The 24,675-nt window shown below is 44.4% G+C and overlaps 1 protein-coding gene across 5 annotated transcripts in view; it reads left to right on the forward strand.

Moving 5' to 3' along the window:
* TERF1 (telomeric repeat binding factor 1) overlaps positions 1-24,675 on the forward strand; it is a 276,338-nt gene that overhangs the window by 207,690 nt on the left and 43,973 nt on the right. For all 5 annotated transcript variants that reach the window (XM_029591469.1, XM_029591466.1, XM_029591467.1 and 2 more), the window contains one exon: positions 20,311-20,387. In XM_029591469.1, coding sequence (XP_029447329.1) covers positions 20,311-20,387 — 77 coding nt within the window. The remainder of the gene's footprint in view (positions 1-20,310; positions 20,388-24,675) is intronic.

A 24,675-nucleotide genomic window follows, 5' to 3' on the forward strand; every position in this document is an offset into this window, starting at 1 on the left:
CAACTCCAAGTACTTCCTGATTCCAAAAAGAACAGGAGGACTCTGTCCCATCCTGGATTGAAGGGCCTTGAACAAGTTTCTGAAAAAAAGAAAAGTTCAAGATGGTTTTCCCTTGGCACCTTGATTCCCCTTTTACAAAAAGGGGACGCATATACTCGCATCACTATTTTCCCTGGTCACAGGAAGTATCTTTAATTTGTTGGTGGGAAAACAGCACTTTCAGTACTAGGTGTTGCCGTTCGGGCTAGCGTCAGCCCCACGAATCTTCACAAAATGCCTAGCCATAGTGGTGGCGGTGCACCTCCGCAGGTTGGGAGTGCATACTTTCCCTTATATGGACAATTGGCTGGTCAAGAGCACATCTCAGGCAGGGGGCCTCCAAGTCCATGCGCTTGAGCATCTGAGTGTAGGAGTCACTAGGGTTCGTCATAAACTACCCGAAATCCCATCTCAGCCCATTACTTCAATTGGACTTCATAGGAGCCCCTCTAGACATGGCTCAGGCCATGGACTTCGTGCCTCATCAAAGGGCCATCACCTTGACAATCATCGTGGCAGAGATTTAGCAGAGCTAGTAGGGGTCAGCCTGGCACATGTTGAGGCTGTTGGGCCACATGAGCGCAACTGTCCATGTCACTCCCTTGGCACGTTTACACATGCGCAGGGCCCAATGAACCCTGAGGTTGCAGTGGCGCCAGGCCACTCAGAGCCTCCAGGACTGCATCCGAGTCACTCCGTCTCTCCGGGACTCAGATACTTTTAAAGCTGGAATGGTGGATCTCTTTTTGAAGTTCTCCTACCCAAATTGTCCTAACCATGGATGCGTCCACCATGGAGTAGGGAACTCATGTAGATGGGCTCAACACCTAGGGTCTCTGGTCCGCTCAGGAACACTCTTGTCAAATCAACTTCCTGAAGCTTCGGGCAATCAGGTAAATGCTATGGGCTTTCAGAGATTGGCTGTCTAGCAAAGTTGTCCTGACCCAAACTGATAACCACATAGCCATGTGGTTTGTCATCAAGCAGGGAAGCCTGGGATTATACTTCCTGTGTCAGGAAGCAGTCCAAATCTGGTTGTGGCCATGAACCTGGCCAGGACTGAGAATGTGGTAGTGGACAGGCTGAGTCAAGCCTTCAGACTTCACGAATGGTCCCTGGACCCAGGTGGTAGTGAATTGTATATTCCGCCTCAGGGAGTGCCCAGATGTAGATCTGTTTGTAGCCCCTTGCAACAGGAAGGTGTCTTGGTTCTGCTCCATGAACAGGTCAGACGGCAAACCAACCTCGGACACCCTTGTCCGTTATTGGGGCAAGGGTCTTCTGTACATGTATCCTCTGATTCCCTTAGTAGCAAAGACTCTCTTGAAGCTTCATGAGGACAAGGGGACTATGATCCTCATAGCCTCTCATTGGCCAAGAAAGGTCTGGTTGCCACCCCTACAGGAGTTTTCCATTCAGAGACCGATCAGTCTGGGGACTTCCCCAGATCTCATCATGCAAGATGGAAGCAGGTTGTGGCATCCCAACCTCCAGGCCCTGTTGTTCACAGCCTATGTTGGGAGGTTTAATTCTGCAACCGCTCAATCTTTCAGAGGATATGTCTCGGGTTCTGGTGGCTTCTAGAAAGCCTTCCACTAGAAAGTCCTATGGACTGAAGTGGAGGAGGATTTCTGTGTGGTGTGAGCAAAAGGCCCTAGATCCGTTATTCTACCCCACACAAAAACTGCTTGATTACCTGCTATACCTATCTGAAGCTGGCTTAAAAACTAACTCCATTATAATTCATCTCAGTGCAATTGGCATATACCACCAAGGGGTAGATGGTACACCTATTTCTGTACAGCCTATGGTTATATAATTCATGTGGGGCCTGCTTCAATTGAAGTATCCCCTAAGGCCTACCGCTGTGTCTTGGGACCTTAATGTAGTGTTATCTTAGCTGATGAAAGCTCCTTTTGAGCAGCTGCGCTCCTGTGACCTGAAGTATCTGACCTTGAAGGTCATATTTTTGGTGGCGGTCACCTCGGTGTGTATGGTCAGCGAGCTCCAGGCCTTAGTGACTTAACCACTATACACTAAGCTTTATCATGACAGAGTGGTCTTGCATACACCCTGAGTTCCTGCCTAAGGTGGTAACAGACTTCCATCTTAACCAATCCATCGTCCTGCCAATATTCCCAGGCCCCATTTGCACCAAGGCGAATGAGCAGTGCACAGTTTAGACTGCAAGCGAGCCTTAACTTTTTATTTGGAGCAGATAGAAGCCTATAGACAGTCCACCCAACTTTTTATTTCTTTTGATGGCAATAGGTTGGGCGTTGCCATTGCCAAACAGATACTATCCAGTTGGTTAGCAGATTGCATCTCCTTCTGTTATGACAAGGTGGGACTGCATCTTGGAGGTCATGTCAAGGCTCATTCTGTCAGTGCTATGGCAACGTCAATGGCCCACTTGCAAGCAGTTCCTATGAAGGAGATCTGCAAGTGTGATGTGCAGTTTTTTCCACACATTCATATCTCAGTATTATCTGAATAGGGATGGCCGACGCAACAGAATCCAATTCTCCCCGCCTAGGGGACCCATTGTTTGGGTTCAGGCTGTTTCTCTATTACCAATAGCACCGTTGTTGTGCCTGTTGATATCTGGATAGGTGTCTGTTGATTACCTTTTTGTGTTGGGGAGCAGCCTGTAGCTAGGGATTCACCCATGTGTGAGGACTATCATCCTGCTTTCAGAGAAAGCAGAGTTGCTTACCTGTAACAGATGTTCTCTGAGGACAGCAGGATGTTAGTCCTCATGAAACCCACACACCACCCTGCAGAGTTGGGTTTCTCCTATTTTTTGTTTGTTATAATTCTAAGGCTGGATGCTTGGTATAGGGCATGCTCAATGTGCCTAGTCAAATTTCTAGAAACTTTGCCATAAATTTCCCACATCAAGGCTCTATCCGATGTCACCCATGTGTAAGGACTAACATCCTGCTGTTCTCTGAGAACACCTGCTCAGGTAAACAACTCTGCTTTCACCAAAGTAATGGACTTTTTAGCAACATGTTTAAGAAAAGAATTCATAATGACTCACCAAACCTAGATAATTGTTGAATCAGAACATCATTACCATACTAAGGAATCCTAGTATCAAAAAGCATGGCTTCCTTAAAAAAACAAAAAAACCCCGCAAATTCAATTCTTTACTTATGAAGTAAAATGGTTATATATCCTAAAACAGTTGCTAATTGTCAAGTGTAAACAAAAAAAAAAGAAAATGGAATTCCCAGGTGCATTGGATTACCGTATATGCAATTTCTGATTTCATATGTAGTGTGTATAAGTTTATTGTCTAGGTTTGGAGTTCACATTACGTTTCCAGAGCTCTTTTCACACAGGAACCTTTCTTCTCAAAATTACAACTATTAACTCAGCCTTACTTTTTTCTTTGAAAACAAGGCTATTATAATGGGTTAAAAAAGATGAGTAATCATGCTAGATTCACAACAAATGGATTTTAGTAACAGATATAAACTTGTCAGGCTGGGAAGCTCTCTGTGGTGGTCACTTTGTACATTCAATGATCTCACAAAAAAGTATCCTGTTCAATTATCAGAACTGAGAATAGAGCAATGAGTTGTAGTGATACATCACTTTTTTCCTGCATCTGAAGAGTAAAGCAAAGTATTTCTATGTGACAGTGCTACTCAAAGGCTCGTATAATCGAGCAAGGTGGAGCTGCTGCAAGTAGTTTATTACTGGTAGGCGGTATATAAATTTTATTATTATAGACAAACCTTCATTCAGGGGATATCGAATCGTAAAACATTTCCTGCACGTCATGTTGAGTGAGGTTAGAATTTACAAGTTGATTTCTGGCACAAAGAGCATAGTTGCACTATTACAGACTTGGCCGAAGGAGAATTTGAAGTATGTGTTTCCTTCCAAGATCCCCTGATGGGATCTATTTTAACATTTAAAAAAAAACCTGGTGGGGGTCACATGATGTGAGAGCGAGAGGTCGAGTTCTCCCGCTGCTCCAGGGCCCCACTCCCCACATCCCTTTCCATCGGTTATTTGGGAACACGTTTGAGCGATATTTTTACCGGACTTTGTGCACTTGAAATCTCTTTCCAGTGAGCAGTCTTGTAGGGCTTGCTTGCCATCCGATGGCCTCCAAAACGCCTTGGATAGAACGGCCTAAGGCACCAGGAGCAAAATGGTGGAAAGCACTAGCATTCCACCCTCACCTGCAAAGTCCGTTAAAGACTCTGGAGACCTTGCCGCTGTGATACTCACGGCAGTGGATGCCAACTTGGGCAAGATTCAAGCCCGGTTTGATGAGCTTTGCTCCTTGTTGCAAAGTAATACCTGCCGCATAACTGAAACAGAGGCCAGGATCGGTACAGCGGAAGATCGTGAGCAAGCATTGGAGGCTGAGCTGGCTGAAGTTAAAGCCTCATTGGGGAGAGCCGACACTAAGTTAGAAGACCGTGAAAACCACTCTAGGCGTGATCGGTCTGCCGGAAACAATCTCCGATCGAGAGCTACTCGCTGCTGTGGAACAGTGGCTGCCACGAGCATGCGGCTTGGAAGAGGAATTAGCTACTCTGCAAATAGAGAGAGCGCACCATTTGGGACTGAAGGTGGCTGAACAGAATAGGGCATGTCCAGTGATAATAAAAATGTTAAACTTTTGCCATAAGGAGCTATTGTTAACTTGCTATAGACAACGCCGAGCTCTGAAGGCCACAAAATTTTACTTTTTGCAGACTATTCAGCAGCGGTGGTGGCTAGGCATAGAACCTATGCTAATGTATGCTCCCTCGTGGTTCGCCATCAGGTGAAATTCACTTTGCAGTTTCCAGTGCGGTTGAAAATTCTCTGCAGCGCGGTGCATTTCTTTTCCATGGCTGAGGAGGCGAAAGCTTTCCTTCACGCCAAGCTGAAGAAAACTGAAAATGGTCCCTCTCCATCTTAGGTCATTCGCTGAGACACTCTAGAAGGAATTCTTCTTGATCTATCTTGTCTATCTTGGAGGAGTGTTTCACTTGACTCTTGACGCTACTATGTCCATCATGCTTCTCTCATGTAAATGTAATTGTTTTTTTGAGAGAGTTCAGAAATTTTGTTCTTCATCCAGGTTTAATTTTGTGCAATGGGGAGTGGGGCCCCATCACAATGTTCATGATGTCCTCATGCCCTCATAGGGGCCAGTTATTATTGCGAGGTTCTCAATTATATTTGGGTTGGGGGAGGGAGGGTGATGGAGGGAGGTAGGTTTAGGGAGGCTAGGGGAAAAGGGGGGGGGGGGGGGAGACACTCGCTCGCATTCCTCTAAGCAAGCCATATGCTTCTGACACCCATTTTGGCTGGGGCTTAAGCTGGGGAGGCTTAAGCTGGGGAGGCCTGACTGAATGGGTGATTTAAAAAAAAAACCCAAAAAACCCCAAATCTTTTGTGTGATATATTTCCTATGCAGGGGCTGAGAACTGGCTAACAAAGTTCATTGTGTAACATGGAATATATGAGGGGTAGGCTCGGTGGTCAAACATTATGAAATTTTACAAGCTTGCAACGTTGGAAAACTCACATAGCTATGTTGCAGGAAATGCGTTCAGACGCACAAGAGCACCAAAAGTTGTCGCCAGTGGGTGGGGAAAGTGTATACTGCGCCATCCGGCATATGCAAATCTGGCGTGGCAATCTTAGTGGGTAAGTCATTTCCATTTCAAGATACCAAGGTTATTGCTGATGCGGAAGGGAGGTATTTGCTGGTAGAGGGGAAATTGTTTGGGAAGCCGCTAGCCCTCTGTACGGTATACGCCCCAAACTTCTACGACCAGTCCTTTTTTCGATGACTGGCGCAGCTGTTATTGCCTTACAGCTCTTCTACCTTAGTACTGGGGGGGGGGAGGATTTTAATTGTATACTGGATTCCAACCTAGCTCCCGAGTCTCCAGATCTCAGGATCAGGGAAAGGGAGTGGGATATATGTGTAATAACCTTAATTTAGTGGACACTTGGCGCTCCCTATATCCCTTGGTTAGGGTGTACACTCGCACCTCCAGGGCGCATGATAGTCATTCTAAGATAGACTACATCTTATTAGACCCTGGGACCTTTTCAAGAATCTCGGGGGCGAAGATTGGGACGCCAATGATTTCAGACCACACCCCTGTATGGATGGAAGTGGAAGGCTTCTATCCGCTAGGGACCAACTTTTCATGGCAGTTTCCCAGATATTTATATACTAGTTTGGTATTTTGGTACTATATTCAAACAAAATGGGAAGAATATGCTTCCAACAATGAGAGGCACAGGAGTTCTCCAGTGCTCATTTGGGAGATTGTGAAAGCGGTCTTACGCGGAGATATCATTCAGGGGATATCTCCCAAGGTATTTTGAATTTAGAAATGCAATTATACAAGGATAAGCAGCAATATGAAAAACACCCCACTAAGGATACTAAAGTGCAATACTGGGCCACGCAAGTAGCCTTAAATGAATTGCATCACCAACGGGCTAAAAAATCTTTAGCTTATTATAAGTGCAAATTTTACTAACATGGAATCATTGGCTGCTTTAACAAGGAACTGGACTAGTGCAAAATATGTTACCACCTTACGAACACCCACAGGAGGCCTAGTAAACTCTGGGAAAGACATTAGTGAGGCCTTCAGAGCTTACTATCAGTCTCTCTATACAGAAGAGGGGGGGGTGCCCTTCAGCCATTAGGGATTATTTGCAGGCAGCTGGCCTGCCTCGTGTTTCTCCTGGTCAGCTTATCAGGCTGAATCGTCCTATTAAGCTACAAGAAATTCTAGATGGCATAAAAGAGGCTCCTTTGATGAAATTCCCTGGGCCAGATGGCCTGCCAGCAGAATTTTACAAATTGCTAAGTGGCAAGGTGGGAATTCCCTTGGGCGAAATGTTTGCATCACTTATCACGCTGGGCGGTTTCTATTCACTCCCAATCGTGCAGCTATAATCGTGCTTCCTAAGCCGGGGAAGGACCTACTAGACCCAGCCTCCTATAGGCTGATATTCTTGATAGATTTTGATATCAAACTTCTAGAGAGGATTATGGTGCAATGCTTGTCTGTTATTGTACCTTCACTTTTGGGGGAAGAGCAGGTGGGATTTGTCAGTGGCAGATACGCTGTTAATAACATTTGTAGAATCCTTGCCTCCATTGAGCACTGTCAGTGGTTGCAATTGCCTTCTCCCCTGCTAAGTCTTTACGTGGAAAAGGCATTCAATCGCCTAGACTGGGGATTTATGTTCCATGCTTTTCAGGCCTATGGGATTGAGGGATATTTTGTTCAAACCCTCAAGCCCTGTATCATGACCCGTGACAAGTTAATGGTTTTCAATCCACTGATACCTCCTTGGGGAGGGGAACGAGGCAAGGTTGCCCCATCCCCTCTCTTATACATTTTAGCTCTAGATCCTCTCCTACAGCACATACACCATAATCATCATATTCAGGGAGTGCCTTTTGGGGAGAATCCATCCCAACATTTCAGACTAGCGGTGTCTGCAGATGATATTTTACTGTACATTATAAAACCATCCTCCTCCCTTAGGATTGTCCTAAAAGAATTTACTCTTTACGGAGAGTTGGCGGGCTTAAAATTAAACGTAGCTAAGTAGGAAGCATTGCCCACAGACGATATTGTAAGAACAACTTGGGAAGGCACATTCCCGATACGTTGGGTACAGAACTCCTTTGTGGTTAGTGTAGCTTAATTCAAAAAAGGTTTGGATAAGTTCTTGGAGGGGAAGTCCATTAACTGCTTTTAATCAAATTTACTTAGGGAATAGCCACTGCTATTGCATGAGTAGCATGGGATCTTCTTGGTGTTTGGGTAATTGCCAAGTTCTTGTGGCCTGGTTTGGCCTCTGTTGGAAACAGGATGCTGGGCTTGATGGACCCTTGGTCTGACCCAGCATGGCAATTTCCTATGTTCTTATGTTTACATGGTATTTTGCACAGGGATCTTGATTGCTTAAGTAGAGTGAACTTTCAGAGATTATTTAATGAATAGAGAGGTTTACGTCGTTGCTGGTGTGATTTCCCCCTTTCCTTGGCCGGGAAGGTTAACTTATTCCAGATGATCATCTTGCCTAAATGTTTCAGACCATCCTCTGCCACTTAGCTTGTAAGGATGTATGGAGTCTGGAGAAACTAGTGCGTAAATATCTTTGGAAAACTGATAAATCTCGTGTTGCCCTCCAAAAATATGTGCAAATGGGAGCAGAGGGGACTAGGCCTAGCAGACCTTAAATTGTACAATGTGGCCTGTAATTTATGTCATGTAGCCGATTGGTTTCTGGGAGCCCAATTCTATACGCCCCTAACAATAGAGCAATGGTCGAAATGCTGGTGGTCAACTGGACGGACAGCCGAATGGAAGCAAACGCATCCGGTTGAAAGACCAGGAACTGTGCAGGAAGAACAGGCAGGCCCCAGTGGTGTCCAACCTGCATAGAAGTGTGTACGTGATGTGCACTTCTCTGATGCGGAGAAGGAGCAGTTCTGCCAGAGTGTCTGTGAGAACTACAGGGCGCTCTTCAAATCAAAGTGTTCGCAATCTATTGGAAAGCCAATCTGGGAGCAGATTGCATGAGAGGTCAGTCTCCAGGGATGGCAAGCATATTCAACACCGCTGGCGTGACACCCGCAGGGAGGTGAAGGAGAAAGCTGGAAAAATTGTGGCATCACGAAAATGGACGGGTGGTGGACCTGCTTGTACTCTGAGATTGACTCCCCTGGAGGAGCTGACCCTCTTGACACTGTGTCCAGAGAACATAAGAAATTGCCATGCTGGGTCAGACCAAGGGTCCATCAAGCCCAGCATCCTGTTTCCAACAGAGGCCAAACCAGGCCAAAAGAACCTGGCAATTACCCAAACACCAAGAAGATCCCATGCTACTGATGCAATTAATTCACCAACTCGAGCTACAAGGGAATCCTTGTGTGGTGATAATCTTGTACGGAGGTGATCGATGAGGATAACCAATTTTGCAGTTATCCTGCCTTTTACCTCCGTCTATTGTTCTTTTATTAAAGTCAAAAGTATTTTTTTAAAGGTACTCTTTTGTGTGATTTTTCTTAAAATCCCTTCTCCCCTGCAGCTTTACCGACCCACTGTTAGTCTTGTGTCATACTTATCAAGGTCGTCGCCTTTATTGATGTCTCATGGGTACGGAGCTGCTTGTCCGACACGGGCCATGTTTCGGCACGGTGTGCCTGCTTCAGGGACTATGGGAGGGTGTGCTGTGTCCTGTATAGGGTTCACAGCTTTCTAAAGTCCTTGAATATATAAAAATGTTTAGTTCAACATCAAAACTTTATGTCACATTCATTCATAACTCTCTAATTCTCACCCACCTTTTTCTTGAAAAACTTACTTGTCAAAAACTTCTGCTGTCTTTACGTGCGACGCCTTCAGTGTGTGTCTGGGCGTCTACTCTATTCTCACTGCTTTTATAAGACTGCCTGGGAGGTGCACCGCCCTCTCTGGCCAGAGCGAGGCTGTCTCAGGTGAAATACTCTAAGACTCGTTGAGTCTATTCTAACTCACATATACGTTGCTAAACCCTTATTTTAGTCAAACTCGGTAAAAAACTTCTTTGCAACATGTCATCAACTTATAATCGTGTTTAACTAATATTAGTTTCAGTGATTTTACATAGTTTCTTATATGCGGGTTTGGAGGACCTGATGGAGAACTTCATTTGAACCGCAACACTTCTCTCCTTATCTCAGGCGGACCTGGTGGTGAACCTGTGCTTACTAGGGGTGTGCATTCGTTTTGAACTTAAATGGAAAACGCAACTTATTTTTTTTTTTTAACTTAAAAAAAAGATGAGGCGTAAACGATCGGATTTCCAACTTATTCAACATAGCTATGTTGAATACGTTGGAAATCGCGATTGTTGATCTAAATAAAATTTAAACCCCTCACCCTCCTTAATCCCCCCCCCCAAGACTTACCAAAGCTGGCCAAAAGTTCCGTGAGGGTTCCGGGAGCGGACGCGTGGGGAATCACGTGACGTCCACGTCACGTCGGAGTGACGCGGCGTCACGTGATTCCCGTCGGGTTCGCTCCCGGAACCCTCGTTGGGCCCAAAAGGCACTTTTGGCCAGCTTGGGGGGTCAGGAGGCCCCCCCAAGTTGGCCAAAAGTTCCTTTTGAGCCCAACGAGGGTTCCGGGAGCGAACCCGACGGGAATCACGTGACGCCGCGTCACTCCGACGTGGCGCCGACGTCACGTGATTCCCCTCGGGTTCGCTCCCGGAACCCTCACTGGGCCCAAAAGGCACTTTTGGCCAGCTTGGGGGGGTCAGGAGGCCTCCAACCAGTGCATAATATAACTCAGTTCTCCAAGTGTAAGAACAACACACAGTCACTTGGATGTGATAAAATCTATATTTACAAGGTTCTACTTCAGCTAAATACAGAATACAAATGTTCATTTCAAATAAACCATTGTACAAACTTTAAAAATTACACTTGGAAAAAATAGATAATTTTTTCAAGATAAATTAGTTCAGTTTATATTTTATGAAAGTTCTTTTGGATTATAGCCGATGTCATGGATCTGCTTAGAATAGAAGATGCACTTCGCATCCTGGATAGTAGAATGGTAGGAATTCAACAAAGCGTGATACTTCATTAGATCATCGCTTGAGCAATATTTACGTCATTGGCATTCCTTCTGACGCAATTGAGATTTGAGGGATCTGACTTCAGGGGTCAGCCATGGGTGGAACCTCTTTGTAGCTTTACACTTCACTACTAAGGGGGCAACACTATCAAGTGAGTCTATCGACAAGGAGGGCCAGCTACAAATACCTTCATCAATATTAGTTGGGCAAAAAGACTCAAATTTAGAACTCTCTACATCTCAACTTTACTACTAATGCCAGTCTCAGTACTTGCATTGGGACTGTTTCTGTACCTTTCTGCCACATCTTCTTGGTCTCTGATTGCATCACTTGGTACTTAAGGATCTTAGCTTTCTCCTTACGATCCACAGAATGGTTGCTGGGTACTGACACCTTATCAGCAATGCCATTCTTGTGTTTTTCTCCTTCACCACAATATCTGGATTTCACAGATCAATCTTCCTGTCAGTGGTAACAGGAATGTACTAGGCTATCACAACTTCTTTATTCTCTTCTCTTCTGTTATGGTTGTGTTCCCAGCAATTTTTTTGGTACATTAATGTTATAATATATTACAATAATACTTAGTAAATACAGGTATACAGGCCTTCTGACATCAGCATGTCATAACCAAAATGTAGTCCCAATGAATCATTTCTCTGGGCCATTACTGGACTGGTCTGTGATGGAAACCTGCTGACCAGACACAGTTATGATCCCTTTTCACTGAGCTGATTTGTGTTGAACTACAATGGTCAGTCAGAGCCACTATGGGTCTGACTCATGACCAAGGGATTTGCATCCAGGTTACAATTATTTTTTAATCATTTAAAATAAATAAAGCAAAATATGGGGTTTTATATCAGAGTGGTAATAAAGCCAGGATCTGGCATGGCCTTGCTACTTTTATATGCCCCAGCGACTTCTCAGTGATCTCATCAGTTCTAGAAAACTTTGCTGTTTAAAGGAAAATCTTGCTTCCTTGCTCAGGCAAGGCTTTAAAAACTTTAGATCTGGCATGTGACACCAGGTATGCGAGAGAATCACCTTGGAAAAAAACGGAATAATGTACTTAATAAGTTGTTATGCTGGAAACTCTATAAAAGCTGTCTCACATGATGGCCTTTTGGGCCCAACGAGGGTTCCGGGAGCGAACCCGAGGGGAATCACGTGACGTCGGTGCCACGTTGGAGTGACGCGGCGTCACGTGATTCCCCGCGGGTCCGCTCCCGGAACCCTCGTTGGGCCCAAAAAGCACTTTTGGCCAGCTTAGGGGGGTCAGGAGGCCCCCCCAAGCTGGCCAAAAGTTCCTTTTGAGCCCAACGAGGGGTCCCGGAGCGAACCCGAGGGGAATCACGTGACCACCGCGTCACTCCGACGTGACGCCGACGTCACGTGCTCCTTGCAAAGGAGTTCAGGAATGGCGTCCTGACCCCGCTGGACCACCAGGGAGTTTTTGGTAAGTCTTGGGGGGGGGGGGAGATTAAGGCGGGTGAGGGGTTTTAAATTTTTATTTGCACATATGGACATAGACTCAACTTATGGAATTCTCCATATGTCCATATTGACCGCAAATGGGACCCCCTTTCGACTTATGGACTTATGAACTTAAACTTTTGGTCTGCACATCCCTAGTGCTTACCACGTCCGCTTATGCTGTTTCTGACGTATTAGGTGTCAATGTCAGTGGGCGTTTCCCGGGCGGGGCACTTATGCCGCGCCTCTTAGTAGATTAGCTATCCGCTATCTTTCTCTTTCACCTTTGATCGGGTGCTGTGCTGGATTTCTCTGGCGAATCTTTAAAGCCCCATTAATGTGCCCATCTACTCACTATTTCTCTTTCACCTTTGATCGGTTACCAAGCTGGGTTTCTCTGGCGAAGCATTTAGGCCACATTGATGCGCCCGTCTGCTAAGTGTTTCGTGCTCTCTCAAAAGTGCCCCGTTTTGATCCGAATGTTCACTACTCAGGGTTTTTGAGTGTCGGACCTAGAGAAGGGCTTAAAGTCTAATAAGTCCGATCTATTATCAACACTTCTCCCAATTTCAAGCTTTAAATTGGCGTTTTTAGATGTGGCTGGCACTAAAGTGCCGCATTTACTAGTAATACTGTGTTTCTATGGATTGCTCATTGGTGCGGTGCTCTGAGACTTTTATTGATGTAATACAGGAATATAGGTGTTTCTTAACGTTTGAGCTTTAGATAATGTAATAAACTCCTCCATATCTTAGATTTGCTGCTAACCTAATGGGAAACTAATAACCACTGATATTGTATTCCTAAATTGATATTGAACAACAGTCAAATTGATGGTCACCTCTACGTTTACACGGTGTAAGTGGTTGCTTGATGATGTTCTCCTTGATACTAGTAGACACCTCTTTCTTCACCATTGAAGATGGTTGTCAATATACTGTCCAGTCTATTTCCCGATTAAGTCCTTTGGGAGTCACTGTATCCCATGTATATATGAACTTCTGTTCCATCTGTAAAAGTTTTATATTGAGGTCTCCACCCCTTGGGTGTTCCTGTAGTTGAAACAGTACTGCTACTTTAAACTCTTCCGGTGGAACCCACGTAGTGACCGATCCACAAATTGTGAAAGAGGTTCGAGAAGAGACCCTTTAGAGGACACTATTGGACGTCCCGGTGGGGACGGTCCAATAGTGTCCTCTAAAGTGGATCGGTCACTACGTGGGTTCATCCCACTGATACTCTCTTATATACGAGACTCGGCACACTTGATGACTACATTACAAGGCCTAGCCCCAGATCCAAAAACCACATATTTGGTCACCATAGATGTCACGGCTTTATACACCAGCATACCTCAAAATGAGGCCATCGAGGTCATTACGGCTAAATTAACATCCACCCCAACACGACGGAGAACTCCAGTAGCCTTCATCCAGGAACTCGCCAGCATTGCATTACAAGAAAATTACTTTATGTTTTTGGGGAAATATTACAAACAGATTAAAGGAACAGCTATGGGGGCCACCATGGCCCCTGACCTCGCCAATCTGTACATGTCAGCATTTGAGGAGAAGTGGATACACCGGAATAACTATGAAGATCATATAAAGTTATGGAAAAGATTCATAGATGACATTTTTGTCATCTGGCACGGAGAAGAAGAGGAACTTCAACAATTCATACAGTGGTTGAACAGCTGCAATCCACATCTGCAGTTCACAAGCCAGCATCACAAAAACATCACAAACGAGCCAGATGGGCCAATAGAGAGCTGCTACTTCAGCCGAAAACAAACAGTGAAAATGAAAAACTAATTTGTGTATTGCCACATACACCTCAAACATACATGTTAAAAAAGAGCATTTTGAAATATTGGTCTATACTACAAGTTCATCCTAACTTTCAAGAGAAACCCACATTCGCTCTAACAAAAGCTCAAAATCTTAAGGACTTGATAGTTCACTCGAATCTACTCCCTGCAGACATACAAACACAGGATACACCAAGAGGTCAAGAAACATGTGGGAAATGCAGTGCATGCCAGTTCATGCATGTAGGCACAGAGTTAAATATACCGGGACGGAGGAAATACACCTATAGAGGCCATTACACATGTGGTTCTACAAAAGTTATATATGCACTGTGGTGCACTTGCCACAAAGTGTATATTGGTAAAACAATGTGGAAGGTCAAAAATAGGATTCAAGAACATGTTAGCCGATTGAGACACAAAATTGAAGGTGCACCTCTAACTGACCACTGGCAGCAAATGGGATATCCACCGGAAGAGTTTAAAGTAGCAGTACTGTTTCAACTACAGGAACACCCAAGGGGTGGAGACCTCAATATAAAACTTTTACAGATGGAACAGAAGTTCATATATACATGGGATACAGTGACTCCCAAAGGACTTAATCGGGAAATAGACTGGACAGTATATTGACAACCATCTTCAATGGTGAAGAAAGAGGTGTCTACTAGTATCAAGGAGAACATCATCAAGCAACCACTTACACCGTGTAAATGTAGAGGTGACCATCAATTTGACTGTTGTTCAATATCAATTTAGGAATACAATATCAGTGGTTATTAGTTTCCCATTAGGTTAGCAGCAAATCTAAGATATGGAGGAGTTTATTACATTATCTAAAGCTCAAACGTTAAGAAACACCTATATTCCTGTATTACATCAATAAAAGTCTCAGAGCACCGCACCAATGAGCAATCCGTAGAAACACAGTATTACTAGTAAATGCGGCACTTTAGTGCCAGCCACATCTAAAAACGCCAATTTAAAGCTTGAAATTGGGAGAAGTGTTGATAATAGATCGGACTTATTAGACTTTAAGCCCTTCTCTAGGTCCGACACTCAAAAACCCTGAGTAGTGAACATTCGGATCAAAACGGGGCACTTTTGAGAGAGCACGAAACACTTAGCAGACGGGCGCATCAATGTGGCCTTAATGCTTCGCCAGAGAAACCCAGCTTGGTATCCGATCAAAGGTGAAAGAGAAATAGTGAGTAGATGGGCACATTAATGGGGCTTTAAAGATTCGCCAGAGAAATCCAGCACAGCACCCGATCAAAGGTGAAAGAGAAAGATAGCGGATAGCTAATCTACTAAGAGGCGCGGCATAAGTGCCCCGCCCGGGAAACGCCCACTGACATTGACACCTAATACGTCAGAAACAGCATAAGCGGACGTGGTAAGCACAGGTTCACCACCAGGTCCGCCTGAGATAAGGAGAGAAGTGTTGCGGTTCAAATGAAGTTCTCCATCAGGTCCTCCAAACCCGCATATAAGAAACTATGTAAAATCACTGAAACTAATATTAGTTAAACACGATTATAAGTTGATGACATGTTGCAAAGAAGTTTTTTACCGAGTTTGACTAAAATAAGGGTTTAGCAACGTATATGTGAGTTAGAATAGACTCAACGAGTCTTAGAGTATTTCACCTGAGACAGCCTCGCTCTGGCCAGAGAGGGCGGTGCACCTCCCAGGCAGTCTTATAAAAGCAGTGAGAATAGAGTAGACGCCCAGACACACACTGAAGGCGTCGCACGTAAAGACAGCAGAAGTTTTTGACAAGTAAGTTTTTCAAGAAAAAGGTGGGTGAGAATTAGAGAGTTATGAATGAATGTGACATAAAGTTTTGATGTTGAACTAAACATTTTTATATATTCAAGGACTTTAGAAAGCTGTGAACCCTATACAGGACACAGCACACCCTCACATAGTCCCTGAAGCAGGCACACCGTGCCGAAACATGGCCCGGGTCGGACAAGCAGCTCCGTACCCATGAGACATCAATAAAGGCGACGACCTTGATAAGTATGACACAAGACTAACAGTGGGTCGGTAAAGCAGCAGGGGAGAAGGGATTTTAAGAAAAATCACACAAAAGAGTATCTTTAAAAAAATACTTTTGACTTTAATAAAAGAACAATAGACAGAGGTAAAAGGCAGGATAACTGCAAAATTGGTTATCCTCATCGATCACCTCCGTACAAGATTATCACCACACAAGGATTCCCTTGTAGCTCGAGTTGGTGAATTGTTGAAGAGGGAAGAGAAAATAACCGATTCACATGTACCTGTTCTACACCTCTCATGATTTTAAAGACCTCTATCATATCCCCCCCTCAGCCGTCTCTTCTCCAAGCTGAACAGCCCTAGACGCTTCAGCCTTTCCTCATAGGGCAACTGTTCCATCCCCTTTATGATTTTGGTTGCCCTTCTCTGTACCTTCTCCATTGCAACTATATCGTTTTTGAGATGCGGCGACCAGAATTGTACACAGTATTCAGGGTGCGGTCTCACCATGGAGCAATACAGAAGCATTATGACATTTTCCATTTTATTAACCATTCCCTTCCTAATAATTCCTAATATTCTGTTTGCTTTTTTGACTGCTGCAGCACACTGAGCCAACGATTTCATTTGACTGCTGCAGCACACTGAGCCAACGATTTCAAAGTATTATCTACTATGAAGCCTAGATCTTTTTCCTGGGTGGTAGTCGCTCCTAATTTGAAACTTAACATTGTGTAACTATAACAAGAGTTATTTTTCCCTACATGTAACACCTTGCACTTCTCCACATTAAATTTCATCTGCCATTTGGATGCCCAGAGGCGCTGGATGGAGTGACTGCATCCGGCGGGTGTGACTCAGGCGATCAGAAGGTACAATTTTCGAAATGACTACCATGTTTGCATTGTTTTTTTCTTTGTCCGTGCTTGAGTGACCAGCATAACTAATTATTGATTGTTTTATCCATTCCTGCAGCTGCAGTGGCAAACAGGAGCACTCACAATATGGATGATGCTGTGGAAGGAGATTCAGAGACTCCTTCCATGCCTGAATTCATGTTTACCGACATAACAGTTGAGAACCCTCCCACTGAGAGTGAACTGGTCGAGGAGATGCAGCCCGTGGAACATTGGACATTGACCCTGCAGGAGGACACCCCTCAAACACAGTCTGTGGAAATTGCAGGGGCTCCAGTAGAGCAGCAGTAGGAAGTGGTTGGCATGCCCATCAACTGCCTGGATGAGCTTGCCAACAACATTGGTGACCAACCTGATCGAATGGCAGCAAGGTCACAACACTGCTGTTGCAGAGGGGTGGATCGGAGTCCAATCGGTCTTCCAGCAGATGCAGCGGGAGAAAGCTGAATTCCAGAACAACATCACCGCACTGGTGGGCCAACTGGTTGTGACCATGGAGGCCTTAATCAAAACCTTCACTACATCGAACCCACAGTAACAGTTCAATATTTTTTTGTTTTCGCAATAAAATAGTATTGCGTTTTTTAAAGTCTGCAGTGTCTCTCATTTTTCCAGTGTTTTCAAGTTGTCTATTTTATACCTTCCTATGCTTTATTCGACTATGATTAAGCTTTTCCCCAAATGTGGGAAGCCTGCTAATAACACAGGAGATAATGGCACAACCTCAGATTTTCTTCCCTTTTCTTACCTCTTCCCCCAACCCCTAGGCATCGCCACCTAGATACCCCATTATATTTTTGCCCTTGCACATTACAGGGACAGCACTGGAGGCCGATGTTGGTCATAATACTGGAGAGCTTTTAATGCTAGCCGTTAAGCCCGTAACAACGGGCTACATTAACATTTTTTTTTTTTGTCCATTTCCTTCCCCCTCATTCTCCCTCCCACCTCCCCTCCCCATTCTCCCTCTCACCTGCCTTTTCTAGTCTCCCTCCCTCTCACCTCACTCTCTCCCTTCCTCCCTCTCCCCTCAGTCACTCCCTTGTGTTTTTTCCCTGTACTTGCCGTTCATGTGCGCTTCTCAGGGGACGGGCTGGGGGTTTGCAAATGACATTGTGTATTACTCGGGGCTTACCTCAGATGACATGATTGGTGAAGTGGCAGGACCTATGCTGCAGTGTGTGTGTGCGCGAGCTGTGCCGTCTTTCTCTGCTGTTCTCACTTGTCGGAAGGATCTCTGTGCCTTGCAGAGTCAAATTTCTGCCGTGCATGAGCCGGCCATCCTAGCTCCCTCCCCCCCTTCCCCAGCGTCGGAGGGGAAGGATCTCTGTGCCTTGCAGACTCAGCTTTCTTCCGTGCATGCGCCGGCCGTCCTAGCTCCCTCCCCCCTTCCTCATGTCGGAAGGATGATCGCTCTGCATTAGGGCGTCAAATCAGCACTTCCATCGGAAGGGAGCCCAGACCATCCGCGCATGCGCAGCCCGTCTGTCCCAGCCGCCCTCTGCTGCGCATTTGCGGCACATCGGTATATATATATATATATATATACACGCAGGTATATATATATATATATATATATATATATATATATATATATATATATATATATATATATACACGCAGGATGGGGGTTGGGGTGGAGGACAGAGATTGTGTAGGTGTCCCTGGCGGACGAGGAGGAGCATCATTGGTGGGGGCCCCCTTGGCCGGGACAGGGCCATCAGCGATCCAGCTCCTGCTATGGTTGACAAGCTCCATCATCTGCTGCTGGCCTTGTACCAGCTCTGCCAAATTGGCCCCCATATACACCAGGAGCCCTTGCATTGTGTCCATCCTGCGGTCCAGCCGACCGAGCAGTGCAAGCACAACATCCAGGTGTGCTTCGATTGAAGAAGGCCTTCCTTCCTCACCAGTCACATCCTCAGATGCTGCCTCTTTCTTCTGCCGATCACGGGCCGCAGATGGAGCATCAACGGATGGCTCCTCATCGTCCCTCTGGGACACTGGGCAGGAAATGGGAAGGGGGGGGTTGGGTCTTGGGCCGTGGCAGTGTTGGCGGCAGGGGCCAAGCATCTGGGGCTGTTGGGGTGGGGGGGGGGTAGTGGCAAAATTTTGAATGTAAAAAAACTATTTCGGGTGATTAACTAATAGGCTCATCATCATGTATTTGCATGTGAAGAGCACTATTAGTTTCGAGCGGGTTGGCCGTATATTTTCCACGCGCTATTACTTCTTACAGTATAAGGGGTAATAATAGCATGTAAAAAACACGCGGCTAAACGTGCGCTCGGCCAAGCGCACCGTTCTGTATCGACCTGCATGTTTGTGTATGTATTTTGTTTTTGGGTTTTTTTGCTAAACTATGTATGTATTTTTGTTCATCACTCAGGCCTTCATTGTGTTGAGCGTTTTAAGAAATTTTAATAAATGTAAAATGCAAATATAGTGGGAAAGGGTCAGGAAATCAAAATGAATAGTGTGATATGTTTATTAAACAAGTATGTTTTGTTATATACATTTTTGCATCTCCACAAATCCTTAATCAGATGGAAAAAAATATTTATTAGGATCTGTTTCCTCTTTTCAAAACAAAATAACGGGGTCTTCCCTATATACAACCCAATTTCAACAAATAACTTATCTTTTGGGTTTTCATATTAATGTACTTTTCTTATACTATTAAATTGTTTAGTATGTAAGTCAAATTTAATATATTAAAAAAATACTGACCGATGTTTGTTACAAACTTTTATTTTAAAATTTTAAAGAAACAGTGCATGGAACAACCTTCCAGTGGATGTAATGGAGATAAAAATGGGATTTGAATTCATGAAAGCATGGGATAAATACAGAGGATCTCTGAAGGAGTGATGGGAATTATAAGGCTAGATAATTTGGAGAAATGGGCAGACTAGATGAGCCATATAATATTTTTCTGACGTTATTACTCTGTTTCTATTATCTATTAAGCCAAACTCCATCTTCTCTTCTCTCTCTTGTTGCATGTAGTAGCAAATTTGTATAGAAATGGAAGCAAACCATTTCATTGTACTAAGAGGGTTAGTTTTTTCAACAAATGTTTCTTGTTGATGGAAAAATATCTGGATTAAGATTATAAATGTGAAATTCCTCAGAGCTTCAGAATAAATAGATCCTGTAAGTGATGTTTAACAATATTGAAAGATGTCAGGTCATATATTTTTGTCAAGAGAGAACTTGTTTATCCTTTTGGTCCTCTTTGATAAACTGTTATACCTTAAAGCATTAAAGACTTAACTGTGACATCTCATGCAATGGGAAACTGTGATTAAATGGTGTAACCCTTACAATAGGAAAAGGTGTTTCATATTTGTTTCTGATAATTAACCTCATACATTCATTGTATATTTGGATTACTTCATATTTAATTAATCTATTATGTTTCTTTAATTTAAGGGAGAAATTATCAGGAACATTTTAAAAATAAGAAAAATGAAATGTCTTTAATTCAGAATGGCTCTAAGAAAAAACAGGTATGTATTGGTTCCATGGCAAATGGATAGTGCATGGTTGTTTAGAGCTGGGTTAAGATATAAACAAGTAAACAGTGATGAGCTCCAAAGAGAGCCAGATAATAAGAATAAGGAGAGGTGAACCTTCCATGATGCCTAGTTTACACAGAAATTCACATAAACATAATCGATAAATCATTAAATATCTAAAGATGGCTTTCACGGTAGCAAACTAGAAAAAAATTGTAGTCAACTGGTGACCACGAGCACTAACCAATAGCAATGCAGCTTTAAAAATGCTTGATGATAGGCTGGCCCTGTGGCTCAGTAGCAATGGTACCCATTGCCAAAGAACCTAGGGTTCATTTCTCAGGTTAGATATTCAGTTTCCTCTACTAGCCAGGGCTCAGAGATGCTGCAGAATTAGCTTTCACTGTTCATGGTCCACAGAGAATGAAGAAGTTAGTCATCTCGCAATGACGAAACATGGCTGGATTTAAGGACCATGATTGCTGGTTCCAGAAAGAGCCATAGCGCATGGTCCACAGTTAAGGACTATTGCTGAAATGACTGAGGTAGGTAAATAAGGGGATAGGGAGCAAACATAGAAATGATGGCTGAAAAAGACCAATCGGCCCATCCAGTCTGCCCAGCAAGCTCCCACATTTATTTTCCCATACTTATCTGTTTCATCTACCAGCAAGTTCAGGGCCCTTGTTGGTAACAAGGGCCCTGATTCAAATTTCCTGCCATCCCCTGTCATTGATGCAGAGAGTAATGTTGGAGTTGCATCAAAGGTGAGCATAAGGCTTTTAATGGTTAAGAGTAGTAACCACTTCATCAAGCAAGTTACCCCGATGCTTGGTTACCCAGACTGCATAGATCAATGCCTTGTTGAATGTTGTCTGAATGTAAAACCTGTTTTCCACATTTCCCCCTACTGTTGAAGCAAAGAGCAGTGCTGTATATGTATTCAAAGTAATATATCAGGCTTAATTGGTAAGCAAGCTACCCCCACTCTTATGTGTTTACCCAAATTGTGAAGTTCAGTCCTTGTTGGTGGTTGTCTGAATGCAAATCCTGTTTTCCACATTTCCCCCTGCCGTAGAAGCAGAGAGCAACTCTGTATATGCATTCAAAGTGATATCAGGCTTAATTGGTTCAGGGTAGTAACCGCCATAATAAGCAAGCTACCCCCATGCTTCTTTATTTACCCAGATTGTGAAGTTCAGTCCTTGTTGATTGTTATCTGAATTCAGATCCCCTTTTCCACATTTCCCCTTCCCATTGAAGCAGAGAGCAATGTTGGAGTTGTGAAAGCTTTTTGAGTAAGGGTAGTAATCATCAGGTAGTAGCCTCCATTCCAGTACTCCACCCCCATGGCTCTTCTCTTCATTCCCATCCTCTAGCCTTTATGGATCCACAGTGTTTATCCCATGCCCCTTTGAAATCCTTCACAGTTTTAGTCTTCACCTTTTCCTTCGGAAGGGCATTCCAGATATCCACCACCCTCTCCGTGAAGAAATACTTCCAGACATTGGTTCTGAGTCTTCCTCCCTGGATTTTTTTCCAACGGGAAAAGGTTTGTTGTTGACCATGGATCATTAAAACCTTTCAAGTATCTGAAAGTCTGTATCATATCACCCCTGCTCCTTCTCTCCTCCAGGGTGTACATATTTAGGTTCTTCAATCTCTCCTCATAAGTCATTTTATGAAGACCTTCCACCTTTTTGGTCGCCCTTCTCTGGACCGCCTCCATCCTGACTCAGTTCTGGAGACCGTATCTCGAAAGGGACAGAACACAGTTCTCCATGTGAGGCCTCACCAAGGCCCTGTACAAGGGGATCATCACGTCCTTTCTCTTATTTATTTATTTTATTTATTTATTAACTTTTATTTACCGACATTCGTGAAGCACATCATGCCGGTTTACAAAGAACTCAATTGGGAGATACAGTATAACAATATAACAAAATGACATAGAAACAGTAGGATGTTACTAAAACGAGAAGCAACAAACAGAAAAACCAAAAAGCAAAATACAACAAAATAAACAATGTTAACAGAAAACGAGGAGTGGAGGTTTGAAGGAGGGTAGGTGAAGGGGGAGGGGGGGGGGAAGGTAGGCAAGGGGGTAGGGCGAGGGGGGGAGGGAGGGTAAGAGGTAGAAGGTAGGAAGGGGTGGGGGTGGGAAAAGGGGGATAAGGAAGGGAAAGGGGAGAAAGGTATAGAATGAAGAAATAGGGGAGGGAAAGGAAGGGAGGGGGAGAAAGGCTTGATTGAGGAAATAAGGGAGAGAAAGGGGATAAGGAAGGGAGGGGGAGAAAGGCATAGTTTGAAGAAAAAGGGTGAGAGAAAGGCAGAAAAGAGGGATACTATGTACAGATGACTAATGTGCATGGAATCACTTAACTAAGTAGGATTATGGAAGAGTTGAAGCAGGTGGAATTCACTGGGGTAAAAATTCTTCAGAGGGAGGACCTGGGAAAAGGGGGGGGAGCAAGGAGTATAAGGTAGAGCAGGGGGGCTAAAGGGAAATTAAGTTTGGTTTGTGTCGGGGTAGGCCTGTCGGAAAAGCCATGTTTTGACTCCTTTCTTAAATTTGTGAAAGGATGTCTCTTGGCGTAGGAGTGTGGGGAGGGAGTTCCAGAGGGTGGGGCCAGCGACAGAGAAGGCTCTCCCTCTGGTGTGTGTTGAGTGTGCTGCTTTGAGGGATGGGATGTGGAGAGTGCCTGTATGGGTGGTTCTTGTGGGGCGGTTGGAGGAGCGGTAATGAGGCATTTCATCGAGCCAGGTGTGGTTGTGTTTATGTAGGGAGTTGTGAAGGATGGGCAACCAATGTAGGTCCTTTAGTATGGGGGTGATGTGGTCTCTTTTACGCGTACCGGTTATGACTCTGGCCATGGAGTTTTGTAGAATCTGAAGGGGTTTGATGGTGGTGGCGGGGAGTCCTAGTAGCAGGGAGTTGCAATAGTCTAATTTCGTGAGCATGGTGGTCTGTACGACTGTGCGGAAATCATTGGTGTGGAGGAGGGGTTTGAGTTTTTTTAAGATGTTAAGTTTATAGAAACCCCCCTTAAGTAGAGTTTTGATGTGGGGTTTAAAACTTAGGTGCTGATCTATGAAGACTTACTATCTTACTAGATATTCCTCTCTATGCAGCCCAGCATTCTTCTGGCTGTAGCTATCGCCTTGTCACATTGTTTTGCCGACTTCAGATCATTAGACCCTATCATCCCAAGGTCTCTCTCCTGCTCCGTGCACATTGGCCCTTCACCCCCCATAAAATACAGTTCTTTCAGATTTCCACATACCATATGCATGACTCTGCACATATACAATAAGTAGGAGAAAAGAAAAAAATCCCTGTTTCTCGGCATTCAGATAGGTTACTCCATGACCAGTGGGTTATGTACCTCTACTGGCAGATAGAGATGGAGCAAAGCTGATGTTATGCTCTGACATCAGCCCTCAGTACTCTGTCTCCAGCAGATGGTGGGTGAGCATCTCCCTACTGGGGATTGCTTGTTTAAAAAAAAAATCAAGTAAAGAAGGAGACAGAGAAGGATTAATCACGCACAGCTTCTCCTTAGGTGAAACCTCATGGCCCCGCTCTTAGGCTTCACTGGAATGCCATGTGATAGGCCATGACAGCATTTGTGAGCTGCTTCTGTGCAATCCACCCACGAAAACAGTGCTTGATGTCAGTTCGCGCCTGCGTGACCAGGCTGAGCGTTCATCTGGACCACATGGTTGGACATCCAAGTTTTAGCCTATGTTCAGGTTTAGTGAATGTTTGAGGCTTGGTGTGAGGAATAAGGGGGTTCATCCTCATTTGGTTGAGATCCTATTCTTTTTGGATATTTTGCAGGATGGGATGATTAAAAGCTTGGTCCTTAATTCCTTGAAGACACAGGTGGCGGTTATTGCCTGTTTCCGGTGCCAGGTGAATGGTGGACCCTTGTCAGCCCATCCAGATGTAACCCGGTTCTTGAAGGGGGTGAAGCATTTTTTTACCTCCGTTGTGGTTGCCGGTGTCCTTGTGGAGCCTTAATCTGGTTCTGGATTTTCTAGTGGGCCCCATCTTTCTGCCACTGCATACCCTTTCCTTGAGGTTACTTACCTTGAAGACTTGTTTCCTAGTGGCAATTTGTTCTGCACGTAGAGTTTTCAAATTGAAGGCTTTCTTGCTGGGAACTGTTCCTGCGAGTGACTCTGGGGGCAGTGCAGCTACGAACTGTTCGTCTTTTTTGCCAAAAATGGTTTTGAACTTTCACAAACCTATCTATTTCCCTGCTGACGCTGGATA

The sequence above is a fragment of the Rhinatrema bivittatum genome, chromosome 2 (assembly GCF_901001135.1).
Source record: "Rhinatrema bivittatum chromosome 2, aRhiBiv1.1, whole genome shotgun sequence".
NCBI classification, from domain to species: Eukaryota; Metazoa; Chordata; class Amphibia; order Gymnophiona; family Rhinatrematidae; genus Rhinatrema; species Rhinatrema bivittatum.